The sequence below is a fragment of the Parambassis ranga genome, chromosome 21, assembly GCF_900634625.1.
Source record: "Parambassis ranga chromosome 21, fParRan2.1, whole genome shotgun sequence".
NCBI lineage: Eukaryota > Metazoa > Chordata > Actinopteri > Ambassidae > Parambassis > Parambassis ranga.
Window position 1 is genome coordinate 4,829,521 of NC_041041.1, and position 15,639 is coordinate 4,845,159.

The 15,639-nt window shown below is 42.6% G+C and overlaps 2 protein-coding genes across 3 annotated transcripts in view; one reads left to right on the plus strand and one right to left on the minus strand.

Annotated features, from left to right (window-relative positions):
• The first annotated feature begins 3,978 nt into the window (after positions 1-3,978).
• Positions 3,979-7,138, plus strand: LOC114426534 (probable ribonuclease ZC3H12C). The gene is made up of 5 exons (XM_028394013.1): positions 3,979-4,685; positions 4,776-4,915; positions 5,022-5,256; positions 5,399-5,505; positions 5,643-7,138. The coding sequence occupies exons 1-5, from the start codon at positions 3,979-3,981 to the stop codon at positions 7,136-7,138; spliced, it is 2,685 nt and encodes an 894-aa protein (XP_028249814.1).
• A 3,556-nt stretch (positions 7,139-10,694) lies between these two features.
• LOC114426173 (radixin) overlaps positions 10,695-15,639 on the minus strand; it is a 31,570-nt gene continuing 26,625 nt past the window's right edge. For both annotated transcript variants that reach the window (XM_028393387.1, XM_028393388.1), the window contains exons 9-15: positions 15,242-15,338; positions 14,993-15,156; positions 13,993-14,123; positions 13,329-13,489; positions 13,105-13,197; positions 12,749-12,958; positions 10,695-11,820 (exon numbers count right to left, since the gene is read on the minus strand). In XM_028393387.1, coding sequence (XP_028249188.1) covers positions 11,656-11,820; positions 12,749-12,958; positions 13,105-13,197; positions 13,329-13,489; positions 13,993-14,123; positions 14,993-15,156; positions 15,242-15,338 — 1,021 coding nt within the window. In that variant the 3' untranslated portion in view covers positions 10,695-11,655. The remainder of the gene's footprint in view (positions 11,821-12,748; positions 12,959-13,104; positions 13,198-13,328; positions 13,490-13,992; positions 14,124-14,992; positions 15,157-15,241; positions 15,339-15,639) is intronic.

Sequence of the window (15,639 nt, forward strand, 5' to 3'; positions counted from 1 at the left end):
AGTCATTTCAAGTAATTTTACAGGAGTCTAATAACTTCTTAAACTTCAGAAAAATATTCAACAAAGGCTATAAAACTGTGCAAGTCTGCACTGGTTTTTACAAAACTTTCCACACCTCGCAGTTGTAGTAAAAACCAAACCACAGTCAGACCACAGTGTTCACACATCGAGCCTCTAAGCGTTTTTTTTTTTTTTAGGTGTGTCACTTTCATATTTCTGCTGACTCCTCAGATATTCCGTCTGGCAGCCTGTGACCGAGGCTGCTGCATTACCAGGCATGTTGTGCATGAATGTGGTGTATGTTGATGATGATGATGGGGGTGAACGAGTTTAAACGACCCCCCCAGCACCCCACCAACCCAGCCTCCGTCTGTGCACGCTGCTCCGACCCTACAGAACAATACTCCCGTCACAGGAGGACAGATTGGGTGGCAGCTGCATTGTTAAGGGACAGCAAGCCAGACACACTTCTCACCCTCCACCCCACCCTCCCACAAACCACCCCCAATGCACACAAACTCACTCTCACTCTTTCCCTTTGTGCATCCTTTGTTGTTGGTGGACTAAATTATTCCAGCTCTCTTGTGGTATTCAGGATGACAAACAGCAGCTTAGACATCGGGGGTCGGGATATTAAGAGGCCCCCGCTTTCCGGTGCTTTACCCTGCAATCCAAAAGAGTCTTCATTAGAACGGTGGATACAATATAACCACACATGTGCAGGCATACAGGGTCCAAAATAAACCCATGAATCAGAGAAAATAATACGAACAACAATCAATATGAACTGAATATGAACATTTAATGATTAAATGTAGCACTTAAGTGTGGCTTCAGTCCAAAGTGAGAGTCCTCCAACAACCAGCCTCTGTGATGGCAGATAAGCTACATCATCCCAGCTCACTGTGGGACCAGGCATCTGGTCCATGTTGTTGCCTGATGAAGAGCAGCTAATGCAACATTAACAGCGTCAACAACATGGACCATTCAATCTGCTCTCTAATGGTCGCTCTCTAGACATGAAATCAGAGTGCATGAATTCCAGCAGTTCAGAGAGTGTTTGTTTTGGATTAGAGGCTTCTCGTCTTTGAGGGGCTGGTTTGTGCCGTCGGGCTCGGGGTGGTGGCTGATTGTGTTATAATATAAAATCACTTGTTTAAGTCTTTTTCTAAGGTCATTTAATTACGCATCAGTAAACATAAAAACATGTCTTACATCAAAACACAGCAGGAAAGCACCTTTTGTCTCAGGGCTGTTAAAAAAATATGTATATTTTATTTATTTAAATAATTAACATATTTCTTAAATGGATTCTTTTTAAAATGAAAATATTTTTCAGTTTGTTTTATTAATTTAAAAATGAAAAAAATGAAAAATGATATTACCAATTTAAAAACTAAAATAATTTAAGAGGTTATTTTTTAACTTTAACAGTAAAACAAACAAACAAACAAACAAACAAACAGGACAGGCTCTTTCACACCCTGACTTGAATAAAACATGTGATGCTGCAGCCTTGCTCTGTTTGCTGCTTGTGTCAAATGTTGTTTCACTTTTCAAATAGCCCCTTCATCCAGAGCAGCATAACAGACAAAAGGTAAAAGACATGCAGATACAACTGATGTATATGAAGTGGTTTGATGGGCTGGAAGTACCCTGCATGGGTATTTCCAAACATAACACAAAGATAAACTGACATTTATTTGTGGTTTGTCTGCCTGATACATACACAGCACATTGCAGGTGCTGAGGTGAAGCCACTCATCATATGACGGATCATATGACGGTCTGAAATTCAAACTACAAACTACAAGGACAGGATCCTTGTTTTAAATAAGAATCTGAAGTATTTTAGTGTGTGTGTGCGTCGTAGCCAAAGAACATATGTTGTTTTTTTAAAGGGGTCACTAAGCGATTTACCATCACAACAGATCTCTCTTTGTTTCAACCGATCCGGGGACCCCCGTAGAGTCAGCGGGCCACACTCAGAGGACACACATTAATGGCTGCTTTCATTCGGCGCTGTGGGATAAAACACTGGTGGGGACTCCCTTGCGGTAACTACTCACTGCCCGGGGATCCACAGAGCGTCTGTGTCTGCATTCACATCATCAATAGGAGGGTTGAAGTGGTCAGATACAGCGATGCCGCATCAGTAAAGGCTGTCAGTGCTCGCTTTGTTCAGTGTTTTTAGGTATTTGATTGAATTGAATTGGTGGTGGCTGGTACACAGTCTGTGTGCACACCGTCACACTCATGACTTATAACGCACAGCAGACTTTACAGAATGAAACAAATGGAAAATTAGACACTTTCTATTCATCTGTTCATCAGCATGCTGACCTGCTGCATGTCAGTGTGCTGTTTGCTCTGCAGTAGAAGGGAAGGCTCTGCAGGCACATTCCCAATACCTCCACAGAGACACCAGTGTTGACCTGAAAACTCAGGAGACAGCTTCTTTTCTAAGACCATAAGCACCTTGACCTCAAACAAACATTTCTTAACTACTTAACTGTGCAGTATAATATAACAATAAGCTATTTTTCTATTGTGTTTAAATATATATTTCCATGCACTATTATATGAGTAGCGTTTCTAATTTACTTTCAGTGACAATACAGGTTTTCAATTGCAATTTTACAACTTTAATTACTTTGAAAATAGATCCACACCTTTGTGTTATTTTAGCTCTTACATTTCATGCATTCTTTGCATTGCTGTGATCTTATTAAAGTCTGATGGTGAGGCAGGTAGAAAACATTGCTTGCACTGATCAGCGTCCTGTGTAGGTCTGACAGTTATGGGTGTGTCTGTACACCAACTACTGTTACTGCTGACAGATTCTCTGTGGTTTTTGTTCCTTGTGTTGATCTGATTGGTCAAAGGAAGCCAGTCATCAGAAGGTTAATTATCGGTGCCTGCACAAGGCCCAAACAGATGCAGCACATGTTCATGGGGACGGGGACTTGATAGTAGCCAAAAAATGACAACCGTACGATGGAAACAGTTTTCCTTGTAAAATGTGTTTAACGTTATGAATTTGTGTATTTTAAGATGATCTTTATCTAACCAGTGATGCTGCGTTTAATGTCTAAATACAACCACATCCATATGCTCCGTTAGCATGGTGGATGGCGCCAAATGTGGCATTTTTTTTTGTGATGCAATATTACAGAAATCTATTTTTATGTGAGCTTAAACACTGAGGCAGCCAGAAAGGAGTGACAAAAGTCCTGCACTGCTGCTTTAAAACCACATTTTCTGAAGCGTATCTGCACCCTCACATTCTGCTGAGTGTTGTCATGCTTGCTGCTCACTGTAGCATCGACTCGATCTTTCAAGTTTACATTTGGAGGCTTAAGGGTGGTTGGACAAGTTTCTTTTTTAAAGCCTGTCCATGAGGCTGAGAGAGAAGAAGCTGCTATATAAAAATTGTAAAGCAGTGTGATCGCCTGAATAAAATACCAGCATGAACATCGTAATATCTGCTGAAGGAGTTAGAACTCCTGCCGCAGGTGTTTTGTCTTATCACTGCTGGTATGCAAATCAGTAGAAGTTACACAGCAGGTAGTGTTTCATAATGACTATTAAACTATTAAATGTCATGCAGCGGCTTACGCTCATGCTTTTTTGCACCATCATAGGCAAATTAGGGAGGAGACTTTGTTACAACACATCCCAGTCAAAGTAAGGGGTGTTGCCTTATTAAAGATTCTTTGGAAGAGCAGGTGTGCAGCTGGAAGAAGCAGGTTTAGTTAACCCTAAACTGAAAATGTGAAGTCAGCCAGCTACTTTAAATTATGTAATATAAATTAGCATGCAGTCCTCAGGACATTAACCAGTCAGTTCTTGTGTTTCCTTCAAGCTTCACTCTCCAGAAGCCGTCAGTGAGCAGTCACCTCTCAGCAGTAACGGTGGGGTCAGTCAGGTGCCTGGGAGGTCACGGAGGGCGTGGAGCTGGATGTATGAGACGGCTTCATGGGCCTGAAGGACCATCTGGAGGATGGGACAGGCCACATCCTCAGCCTGGGGCTGGATTTGGACTACCTCTATGTGGAAAGTGCTGAGCGGCTGGTCGGTCCGATCGTTCGGGCGGCTGCTGGGAATATAGCAGCGTTGCAGGTCAGAGCTGGTGGTCCGAATGACAGCATTAACAGCATAAGTGGCAGTAGCAGCTGCAGTAACTTGTCAGAGGAAAGTGCCATCTCTGACAGTGAAGATGAACGACTCCAGGCTGCTTCTGAATCTAAACACCATGGAGAGTTCGCCTCACTCTGTCAGCCAGCCAGGCTGGACCTGGCACCAAACCAATCCTCAGGAGACACCCCTCAGCCAGAAACAGAGCCTCCCTCTGAACCTGTTACAGACTGCCGCACCAAGGTGGAGTTTGCTCTAAAGCTCGGGTACTCGGAGGAGCTTGTGCTGCTGGTCCTAAGGAAGCTGGGGCCAGGTGCACTTATCAATGACATTCTGGGAGAGCTGGTCAAACTAGGAACCAAGACAGAGATGGAGCAACAAGGAGGCTCTGCTGTCTCTCAGTGTCCCTCCTCTTCCTCTTTGGTCTCTTCTTCATCGTCCTCTAACTCCTCTCTGGACTCCTGTCGACTGCTGTGTCCATCCAGGCTGCTGGACGACAAAGACAACCTCCGGCCGGTTGTTGTGGATGGGAGCAACGTCGCTATGAGGTGAGGAAGATTTCACAACACGAGAGTGTAAATATATGTTTGGCTTTTGCATGACTGACTGTGCCCTCATGTTTCTCCCTGCTCTTGTAGCCATGGAAATAAAGAAGTGTTCTCCTGCCAAGGCATCCAGCTGGCAGTCGATTGGTTCTTGGAGCGAGGCCACCGCGACATAACTGTTTTTGTACCTGCTTGGAGAAAGGAACAGTCTCGTCCTGATGCTCTTATCACAGGTAACAGCTGCAGCAGCTTCTCCAGATGCTTGAACAAATGTATATCTTCTACCTGCGAAGGGATCTCTTATTATTTTTTGTCTTTTTGTTTTACTTTCCCTTTTAGACCAGGAGATTCTACGGCGCCTGGAGAAAGAGAAAATCCTGGTTTTCACTCCGTCTCGCCGTGTGCAGGGACGCCGTGTGGTGTGTTATGATGACAGATTCATCGTCAAACTGGCCTACGAATCAGATGGGATTATTGTCTCCAACGACAACTACCGTGACTTAGCCAATGAGAAGCCAGAGTGGAAGAAATTCATAGACGAACGCCTGCTGATGTACTCCTTTGTAAACGACAAGTAAGAATGGAGGATGGAGCAAAGACATTCATGTCTCAGCTGCAACTTTTCTTACTCTTAATATAGCAAATTAACATAAGGCAATATCACGTTTGTGTTTTTAGGGTGGAGTGTATATATTAATTTATTGATGTGTGTTCAGGTTCATGCCACCAGATGACCCACTGGGACGCCACGGACCAAGTCTGGAGAACTTCCTGAGAAAAAGGCCTGTAGTTCCTGAACACAGGAAGCAGCCATGTCCTTACGGTATGCACTCATTTTCAGAATATTGTTTTTCCGACAGCTTTTGAATTTTTTTGACACTCAAATTGAACTAAATTGGCAAGAGGTTGTTTACACATTGAATTATATATCAATAAATAAAGGTTTATTTTTTTCTTTAGGTAAAAAGTGCACTTATGGCCACAAGTGTAAGTTTTACCACCCTGAAAGAGGCAGCCAGCCCCAGCGTGCGGTGGCTGATGAGCTCCGAGCCAGTGCCAAAATGTCTTCAGTAGCTTCCAAAGGCCTGCTGGAACATGCTCTGCTGGTGAAAAGCCACAGTGCAGATCAGTCAAAGGGGATATCTGAAGCCGAGCCAAACCGAGGTCCTGCCAAACCGTCAAAACAGAGCCCCATGATCTCCTTCTCTGACCTGCTGGAGGACAGACTGAGGGTCCATTCCAAGGTGGAAGGACGCAGAGGAAGCAGCAGCAGCAGCAGCAGCTGTGGTAGCAGTATTGTAGGGTATCCTGCTCCTGGAGGGCCCCCTTCAATGGGACGCCTGGACCGATGGGAACATCCTGGGGGAAGCAGTGGAGGCAGCTCTAAGGTTGCTGGTGCTTCAGGACAGAGCCAGACGGAGTCTTACCACAGATGCGAGTCTCCAGAGGTGGGATACAGCTCTCTGGTTAAGGCCTACTCCAGCCTCAGTCTTATTGTGCCGCAGAGTCCAGAATGCTTCTCCCCAGCTGATCTGAGGGCAGGTTCCCTGCCGTCAGACTGTAGCAGCGAAGGCAGCGTCAGCTCAGAGTCTTTCTCACCTGACCCCATGTTGGACGACATCCCAAAGTGCCACCACCACCATCACCACTATTCTGGCCAGTACACCCACATTATGAGTCACAGCTCACCTGGACCGGGCCAGCATTCTCCTTATGGCTACACCACCCCTCAAGCACTGCGGAGACAGCACCGCGGCTTTGGTGTAGAAGACCCTCCTCCCTCAGTTCCCTCTCATGCATCTCCACTTGCCTACAAGACACCTTCAGTCTACCTCCAACACCAACACCAGCATCCGCTGCTGAGCAGTTTTCCAGGAGAATTATCACCTCATCCGCCACACCCACCACAAATATCCACGCCTCACTCCCAGCCTCAGAGCTCCTCTCCTCGCCGCTCACTTTGGCAAGAAGGAGGTCTCCAGGATCCCAGAATGTACGAAGGATCACCGCTTCATCCTAGAAGAAACTACTCCAACCAACAGCTGCAGCATCAGATAGACTGGGACCCTAAATATCAGCCACCCCATCAGCCTTGCTACGATCCATTTTCCTACAGGAGCCTCCCACAGGTCCACGGGAAGACTTGGCACTCTCCTTGGAGCCAGCAAGTCCAGTCATCACCACGTGGCCTTGCGGCATCGAGCCCCCCGCCTTTCTCGCAGCCGTCCCTTCCACCTATCTCTGCTCACAAGACCCACCTGCCCCCTGCACCGCATCACCAAGATCCTCCTGCACTGGGCCGCTACCAGGACCTCAGGGAGAGGGTGTTTGTTAACCTGTGCAGCATCTTCCCTCCTGATCTGGTGAGGCTGGTGATGGCCAGACACCCTCATGTGATGGATGCTCAGGAGCTTGCAGCTGCAATTTTAATGGAGAAGCTGCAGCACAATACTTGAATACAGTTTAAAGTCTTCTTGTGCTCATGTGCAGGTTTATCCCCTGCAATCATTGTAGTCAGGTAGGACAAAAACAAACCAAAAGACTGGTCGTATTTCTCATGCAGGGTGTTTTTTTGAAAGGGGAAAATCCTATTATTGTCGTATTTTTCAATAAATATGTACGCCTGCTTCTTCAGCACTTAAGGTGAGGAAAGATTTGCATGTTTGAGCTGTGAGTTAAAACACCAGGAGGCTTCATGGGTGACAGTATAGTTTCTTTTAAATTATTAAGTTATTTGCATAGTTTTAAATTTTATTATGTTTTTTGGCACTTTTTCGTTGTTATTTTCTTCTCTTTTTTTTGGCAATCATATGAGGGTATCGCTCAGATTTTTGCTCTCCATGTGAGTGAAATATTATCTTTCAGATAACAAGCAAATACATTCCTACGAGCGGCTTGTTTCCTTTCGTCGCTGACAGCTGGCAGGTCAGTTGTGAGATTTTTGTGGATTTTCCCCCACAGGGAAGTGAAACTTGAACAACACACCACAAGAGAAGATAGCAAAAAAACTCCACTTGAAACCCCCAGGCGGTTGTTCACTCAGAGTTATTTCCTCTGCTGGGATGGCTCTGTCCTGCTGACTTCATCAGCTTCCGGTACAGATTTTAGTTTTTAAACCACATCAGTATTCTAAATCGTATCCAGGTTGCGGCTGAGAGCATCCTCACCTGACGTGGTTAGGTATTATTTTAATTTAAATTATATGTTAATTTATTACCTTTTTATTGTGTGTGTGTGTGTGTGAATGTTTGTGGCACCTGAGACACAGGGTCTCCTTTTGTTTTTTTTTGGGTCGTATCACCACTATTAGGGGGTTGATCTTCCTCAGACAGGGTTTCACATGTTGTACCCTCCTGTTAAATACACTGAGCTCTGCTACTTTGCAGTTACTTCGTATGATTAGAGAATATTATACATGAGTGTTAACAGACACCTAAGTGTGGTTGTTTTTTGTTGTTTTACAAACTTTTTTCTCAGAGGTTCAAACAAGCTCGCTGGTTAAATTTAACAAATTAACAACAATATTTACATATTTTTGCAGAATATTGCAGAGCAATATTTTTAATAAATAATCATTACACCTTTAAATGATCATCAATGTTAAAAAAATACTATTAAAATTATTTATATTAAATTAACTTCCCTTCCCAACACAGGCTGTGTTGTTAACTAATTGTGTTGTATTGTTGTTTGTTTTAAATTCTATCAGTGAGGTGACTTTACTGTTTGAGGAATTGCTTGTAAAAACAGAAACTCGTCTGGTTAGCATTATTTCTTGTTGCCAGTTGACACCTCTCTTTGTTGATACAAATTGTATCATATAAACTTTTAAACAAGATGGTTGTTTTATATAAAAATATTTAAACAAAAATATTGGGAGTTACTTTAGGGTTTTTGTGGCATAATGTTGTCACCTTTTGGTACTTAGGCTTTTATATGAGGGGAATGTTTTATTCTCTTCTATCCAAGTGCAGAAAAGAGAAAGTCTCTAATGCAGTAATGCTTTTTTTTTTTTCTTGTGGGGCGGGGGGGGATTAAATGTTTGTATTGTTGGTGAAGTGAAGGTGTGTGGCGCTCACACATGTAACTGGTGTTTACAGAAGCAGATATGAGAGTGAAAATGTGTCCTTAAAGCGAATTTTTTACTGGAGCCAAAATGGAGTGTGAGGGCCACTATGACGAAAAGAAGGGTTCTGTTTTCCCACGTATGGATGTTCCGGACATGGGCCTCACTGAGCTGCTCGCTCTCACCCTGCTGGTCTGACACTGTGTGCCAGTTTCTGTTTTTACTTCAGGGTTTAGACATAACTCAACTAACCTCTAAAAGGTTCTGTGTTAACATTCCTGTGGATTTTTTTAGTGTACGAGGGCAAAACGACTATTTTTCTATGAGCATTTTTTATGAATTGTTAAGACGATATTTTTGTAATTGTAATGTTTTTTTATCCACATGATGAGATTGTAGTCAGGGGGATCATGCTGAATAACTGTGGCCATATAAGTGTGTGAAGATGCTATATATAAAAATGTACACAGCACTTCACAGCTGTGTGACGTTTAAAGGACCAGTGTGTACTATTTAGTGGCACCTAGTGGTGAGGTTGCAGATTGCACATTTAAACCACACAGATCTGCCTCCTTCCTTTGTTTAAATGTGAGGCCAAAATATCTTGTTTACATGAGCAGCCATGTTGATGTTAGACCAGAGCAGTAGAGGTTGAAATTTTAAAATGTTTTGTTCTCACTGGTCTGTCATTAACATTACATACACACCAGCTACTAGTGTAACTGCTGATCCTACCCTGACGTGTCTTAAAAGCCTAAAGGAGCACTTCATCGTAACCATGCTGTGTATCATTTGGAGTCCCTCACACTCTCTTTAAGGATTGTTTTTAATATGATCTTGTCCTTTGCTGCATGTATTTCAGGCCGTAAAAAACTCTGTAAAGTCCATGTTTCCCACAGTTTATCGACACCTTTGTTCTTTCCTGCTGTTAAATGTGTGTGCTGCCTCATCAGGGACCAAAGCCAAGTGAATGGCTGTTTGTTGCTTTTCAGTGCTGCCTTTTGCTGGGGCTAATGTTGGTAACGAACCAAAATGATAACTACAGGTGTGAGACCACTGCTGCTGCTTTGCTGTGAAACTCTTCCTCTGTGGCTGGTACAACGTGTGTGGATGTGTTGAGACATGAGGCATTTTGCATTTCAGGAAAAAAGAAAAAAAAAAAAAAAAAACTTATTTCATAAAAACATTTTGGATTTTTTTTTTGAAACACTTAACTAAGCTTTAGGCACGGAAACCCAAAACAAAAGCAGGAAGAACCAACTTACAGAATATGTGGTCAAAATAGACATGCTGACTGTTATTGTTTGTGATGTAAAAGTGATCAATAAAAGTTCTACTCAAGCTTTCACACGCTGTTTGTTCTGTATATTTTGCACATATTCTAATGATACTCAATACTGCAGACCGGCTACTGTGGATCAAGCCTCCAGAGAGGCCTTAACATGCTGTGTCTGTTCGATGGAGGTTTTCCGTCTCCACACATGTCCGATCACACTGAACCATGTTGCTCTCAGATCTAATCATTTCCTCAGTCCAAGTAAATGTTTCTATACATTTCAAAGAAAATTGCATCAAGTAATTAAGTCATGACCTTTGACCTCAGTTATCCCAAACATTAGGCTTTGTCCCGAATTGCTGCATCCCCCCAAGGACTGACTGTATCACGACAGTACAACAAAACTGTACCGTACCAATATAGCAACCAATATCAACGGTTGCTAAGCGACTGCAGCAGCAGCAGCAGCACATCAGTCGCGAAGTCTTCCACAGAAAGGACAGCCGAATGTACTGTACGTAAACAACAACCTGAACAAAAAGACAATATATATTTCTAAGGAAGTCTCGTTTGTTTGTAATGGAATTGATTCGTCTAATTTATTGGAATTTAAAAAAAATCGTCTCCACAGAAACCTGATCATCAATCAAATGATAGTTGTGTGGATAAATACTTTGGAAGAAAACATTTATTTTTCAGGACAAATCTTATGTCAGATTGTTGATACAGTAAGTGAAGTAACACAGCTGTTATTCATTAATAAACAGTTCCTTTGCTGCACCTCTCATGTTATTAAAAATATCTCGACATGTTGTCATATTGCTGTGCGGCTTTCTTCGAGTCTTACAGTCTCACCGTGTGACCATCAATACTGTGGCTGCGTATTTGGAAATATATATTCATCCTTCATTGTTGGGCCAAAATATATATATTTGAACAGATGTCTTATCAGACAGAGAACGCCGGCATGGTAACATGTAAAATAAGTATCTAGTTTGCATATCTGTTGGCTCTCAGTGTGAGCAAACTGACAAGTCATTCAGGAGGATAAATTAATCAAGAGACAGCAGGACTGTCCCGAAACAACAAGACGAAACTAGACAGGAAGGAAACGAGACAAATAAGGCGTCTTTTTAAAAAAAAAAAAAAAAAAAAACTTGTTCGAAGGAAGTAAAAGGTACAGGTATGAAAGCGTGCCGCCAACATCAACAAGCTACAGCTACAAATGGCCATTTTTATTTTGTTGAGTAAAAGCAACCAATTGTGTCCAGTCTAAAGGTCCTGTCACTGTTTAATTACCATACATGCAAGCATTAAAATTGCCAGTAGTGTACAAAGGAAGAGGGGGTATGTCACTTGCTATTTTCCAAACTGATTAAAAAGACATGTGCTTCGTTGGGGTGAGGGCAGAGCTCTAATAAGCAGATAGCGGTGTGACTGGCCAGCCGCTGCTAGGCAGAGCTTTGGCGAGGCTGAAGCTACGAAGCCCGTTTAGCTGATCTTTCTCCAGCGGGGAGATCCCGGAGCGGCAGCAGGTTCTCTGGGCCTTACAAAGGAAAGTGAGGCGCTGACATGGCAACGAGACTGACTCTGTCTCTTTTCGGCGTCGTTTCCGCCCACGTCTTTCTGGCTCACATGGACTCGAACTCGTCGATGCGCTGCTTGGTGTTGCCCTGACGGATCTGACGCAGCGTCTTGTACTTGTCCCTGCCTGCCCTGACGTTCTCAGCGTGCAGCATGTCATTCTGTGTCTTCTTGGTGTCGTCTCGAGCCTCGGCTAACTCTGAACTAAGAGCCTGAGGTGAGAAAAGAGACAGAGAGACAAAAAAAACTGATGAAATATGGCAAGACATGACATAAAAACAACAAATGATTTAACAGCATAAAATAAAGGTTTCTTTAGGTTTGAACGATGCGAGGTATCCTGAGACGTTCAAACACATGAATAAAACGAACAGGTCTCAGACGTTCTGGACGCAAGTCTCTGATCTTATGTATTAATTTTTGTTCCTCATGCATGTATTTCTGAGCGTGGCTGGCCATCCTGATACTTTAACTGTTCTACACAAAGAATCAGTTGTTGGATCAGGCGCAGAATAAACTCCAAACTGTAAATGGCCAAACTCATTTAAATGGACATAAAGCAACATCTCTTCATTTTTCTGACTTAATAAAATGTGGGAAGCCCTTTTATTTTTCTGTGGCGACACATTTCAAGCCAGACGGTGTGTGCCCACAACAGTTCCTCCATTTATTTACTGAAAGTGACAGAGTTGTTTCCTTTTTTGCAAAACATTGAAACATTATTTTCGACTATACCAAAAAGCCCATCACCTGCAAGATAGTGAGTTCTGCTTAACAAGTTATTGCATTTATTTAGTCCTTGCATTGTTCTAAAGTTTCTCAGGCAGTAGTTAAAGGCAGACATGATGACACCAGTGGCATGTCGTTTGTCTGAAATAAGATTTGTATCCTCTTGTCTTTCTGTTTTTGCATATTGTTACAAATGGGGAACTCAGTCTGTTGCAATGAAAGAGAAAGGTAAAAAGGAAATATTTACACTGAGAGACTCAGTCTGCTTTACTGACAGGTTCTTGGCAGTCTTTGGAAACATGTTGGCTGTTTATTTTTGTGTGTAACAATGCAGAAACAACACTTATCTTCCACTTTTATCCAACATGTCTCCGTCTTTAAGTTGATCTGTTTTTTTATTTTATGTCATACCTGCAGCTGTTTCTTGACACGTTCATTTTTCTGCGCCTCTGTGATTCGTTCCTCTTCGCTGCGCTGGCTGGTGACGCCGTCGCTGAGGAGCTCGGCACTCGCCTCGGCGTTCGTCTCATCCTGCTCGTCGTGTTCGGGCGCCGGCGGGGACGTCATGGCCGTCTTCAGCTCGTCCCTCGTCTTCTCCAGGTCCTCTTGTGCTGAAAGAGCCTGTAAACACACACACATATATATTATTGTCGTTCATAGCCTTGTGTGCTAATTACTTATTTTTGCATTTTTTTGTTGCACCACTTGTTGCACATGATACTTAACACAATCACACACCACACACACTCATGTCAGGGTTACATTACTTTGTGTTGCCACTCTGTTGCTTCCTCTTCTTTTTTCCTCTTTGCATCCTCGAGCAGAGCGATTTTGGCGGTGAACTCTGCTAACTCAGCAGCCTGTTGAATATAACAACGGCAATAACATGAACATGGCTGTGAAAACACACTAACACCAGAGGCTGCTGTGTGAGTGAAGGTACCAAGGATTTCCTTCGGGATTAATAAAGTTTTATCTTATCTTATCTTACCAGCTGCTCCTGGTTCTTCATCTGGTCAGCGGCCTGCTGAGCCAGCGCTGCCTTGGCCTCCTCTGCAGCCTGCCTCTCCTTCTCCAGCCGCTCTGCTTCTTCCTTCGCTCGCTTTCTTTCCTGCTCCAACTCCAGCGCCTTGCGAGTCTGCTCCTCCAGCTCTGCAGGAAAACACACACAACATAAAACAGAAATAACCATCACGAAAACAAAAGACATTGTCTATAAAAAGATAAAGGAAATCATTTTTTGCACATTGGATACTATTCGTGCATGAGCAGACAACGTAGCTCAAACTCAGCTCAGAGTGAATCAGCAGCATTTATGGGACTCTATGGGAACAGACAGCGTTCCTCTGCCTGAGGCTACTGCTGCTCCTGTCTGCAAACAGCTTCTGCTTTAAGCAAATCCAAGGAAATCAGATGTTTCAGGTGTCTTTGAGAAGGTGTGTGCTTTTAAAGACTGACCTTCACTTAAAAAACTGAAACCAAGCTGGTGTTTATGAGCATCAAACACTGCTCGGATTAGAACAGGTGACCTTTCACCTCTCACAAATGCAAATTAGGAACCAGCTTAGAACAAAAAAAAGACGCTCACAGACGTGGGGACAAATCACAAGAGAAATCCTCACTCTTATGATCTGAGCGCACACATGTGGTCGTACCTTTTTGAGCTCTCTGCGTCTGCTCTTCGATCTGCCTCAGCCGCTCGATCAGCTCATCCTTCTCCCGCTCTATTCGCTCCTTCTCTTTCTCTGCGATCTCACGCTTTTTCTTCTCATTCTCCAGCTGTGCTCTATCAAAACAAACACACACAGCCAGGTTGACATCAGAGGGGCATGAAGCCAGATGATCAGATAAACATGGACATGGACAGCGTAATGCTTCCTGCTGCTATGTCTGCTGATTTATTTTCATGTAAATGCATCGCCCGACTGCCTGTGCAACCAAAGCACTGACAAGCAATCATACGCAATTATACAAGCATTCAGAGTAGAGATTTTTATATTTCTATGAATTATTCTATCAAAACATCTCAATATTGGCAGGGAAAATATGGAATGTTAGATTAGCTAAAATGGTTTTTCATTTTCTTTTTTTACTGACTGTATACAGTGTGATGCTTTTAAGGGAATCTAAACACGGAGGCCCATGATTAGAGTCTACACTGAAACGAAATAAAATTGTTATTAACCCATCAAACATCAAGTCCTGTTGATGACACTGAAAAATAAACAGCAGATTTGACAATACACAATACTTTCATTTCCTAAAAGACAATTCTTGTAAATGTGTCCAGCACTCACACTCTGCAGACATGGAATATATCATCTTTTTTAGTAAAATGCTGCCCCCTATTGTTCAACATACACTATGCAGGACACTGTGTGTGAGGGTTTAAAGAAGTGCACCCAGTGTAAAACGTTACTTTTTACTGGTCTTTTTGTTTAACACTGAAGAAAAAAAATATTTCTTTATTTTATTTTTCTTTTGCTTTCTTCACATTTTGAACTCTGCTTAAAATCAATGTATGTTTAATTTTTTGGAAAAAAAAAAGAGAAATATTAAAGAAAAAAAACAAATAACAAACAGGAAAGTATCATTTTACATAAGATATGACAACCACTAAGCCACTTTAAAGTACAGTCTCTGTATGTTCTGTACCTCTCCATCTGTTTGTGGTGCTTCTCCTCTCTGGCCTGAGCCTTCATCTGCTGCACCTCGATGGTGTCGGGCTTCCTCCTCCTCATGTACAGCTCGTGGTTCCCCATACACAACGCCAGGATGCGCTTGTTGATGCGCAACCGAGGGGCATAGAACACAAAGTCCTGGAGGAAGCACAGAGGAACTAAAACTAAGTAACTCATTTGCACTAAAAAATTTAAAATAAAAATAAAATGAATCAGTACTTACAGGAGCTTTCTTGTCGATGGGTTTGATGACAAACTTCTTGTCATTGAAGGAAATGTTTCTGATCTCGCTCCAGGGGAAGCCGATCTTTGGTGACAGCCTTAAATAAAAAATAAAAAAAAGTTTTCAAAATACAATTAAAATAATAACTTTCAAAGTAAAGTATTTGAAAAGTATGTTACATCTTAGCCATTCATGTTTTTTTCCTTTGTTAATGGCCAACTGATCATTTCCTGTTTGCAAACGGTTCCACTGCTCACCAAAAGAGGGCACTACTGTGCTGTTTAAGCAATCCAGAGCCTTCTATACAGCCTGTAGTCAGCAGTTTATGCTTTGAATTGGCTGCTGTACAGATGTTGGTGCAAAATGTAGATGCAGAGATCCAAACATGGTAAATGAAG

What these genes read in the sequence shown, in the direction of transcription:
- LOC114426534 (XM_028394013.1), top strand. Translation starts at nt 3,979, where the DNA reads ATGGGCCTGAAGGACCATCTGGAGGATGGGACAGGCCACATCCTCAGC. An exon ending in GGGAGCAACGTCGCTATGAG is followed by an intron (nt 4,686 to 4,775) that starts GTGAGGAAGATT and finishes CTGCTCTTGTAG; the next exon opens with CCATGGAAATAAAGAAGTGT. An exon ending in TACTCCTTTGTAAACGACAA is followed by an intron (nt 5,257 to 5,398) that starts GTAAGAATGGAG and finishes ATGTGTGTTCAG; the next exon opens with GTTCATGCCACCAGATGACC.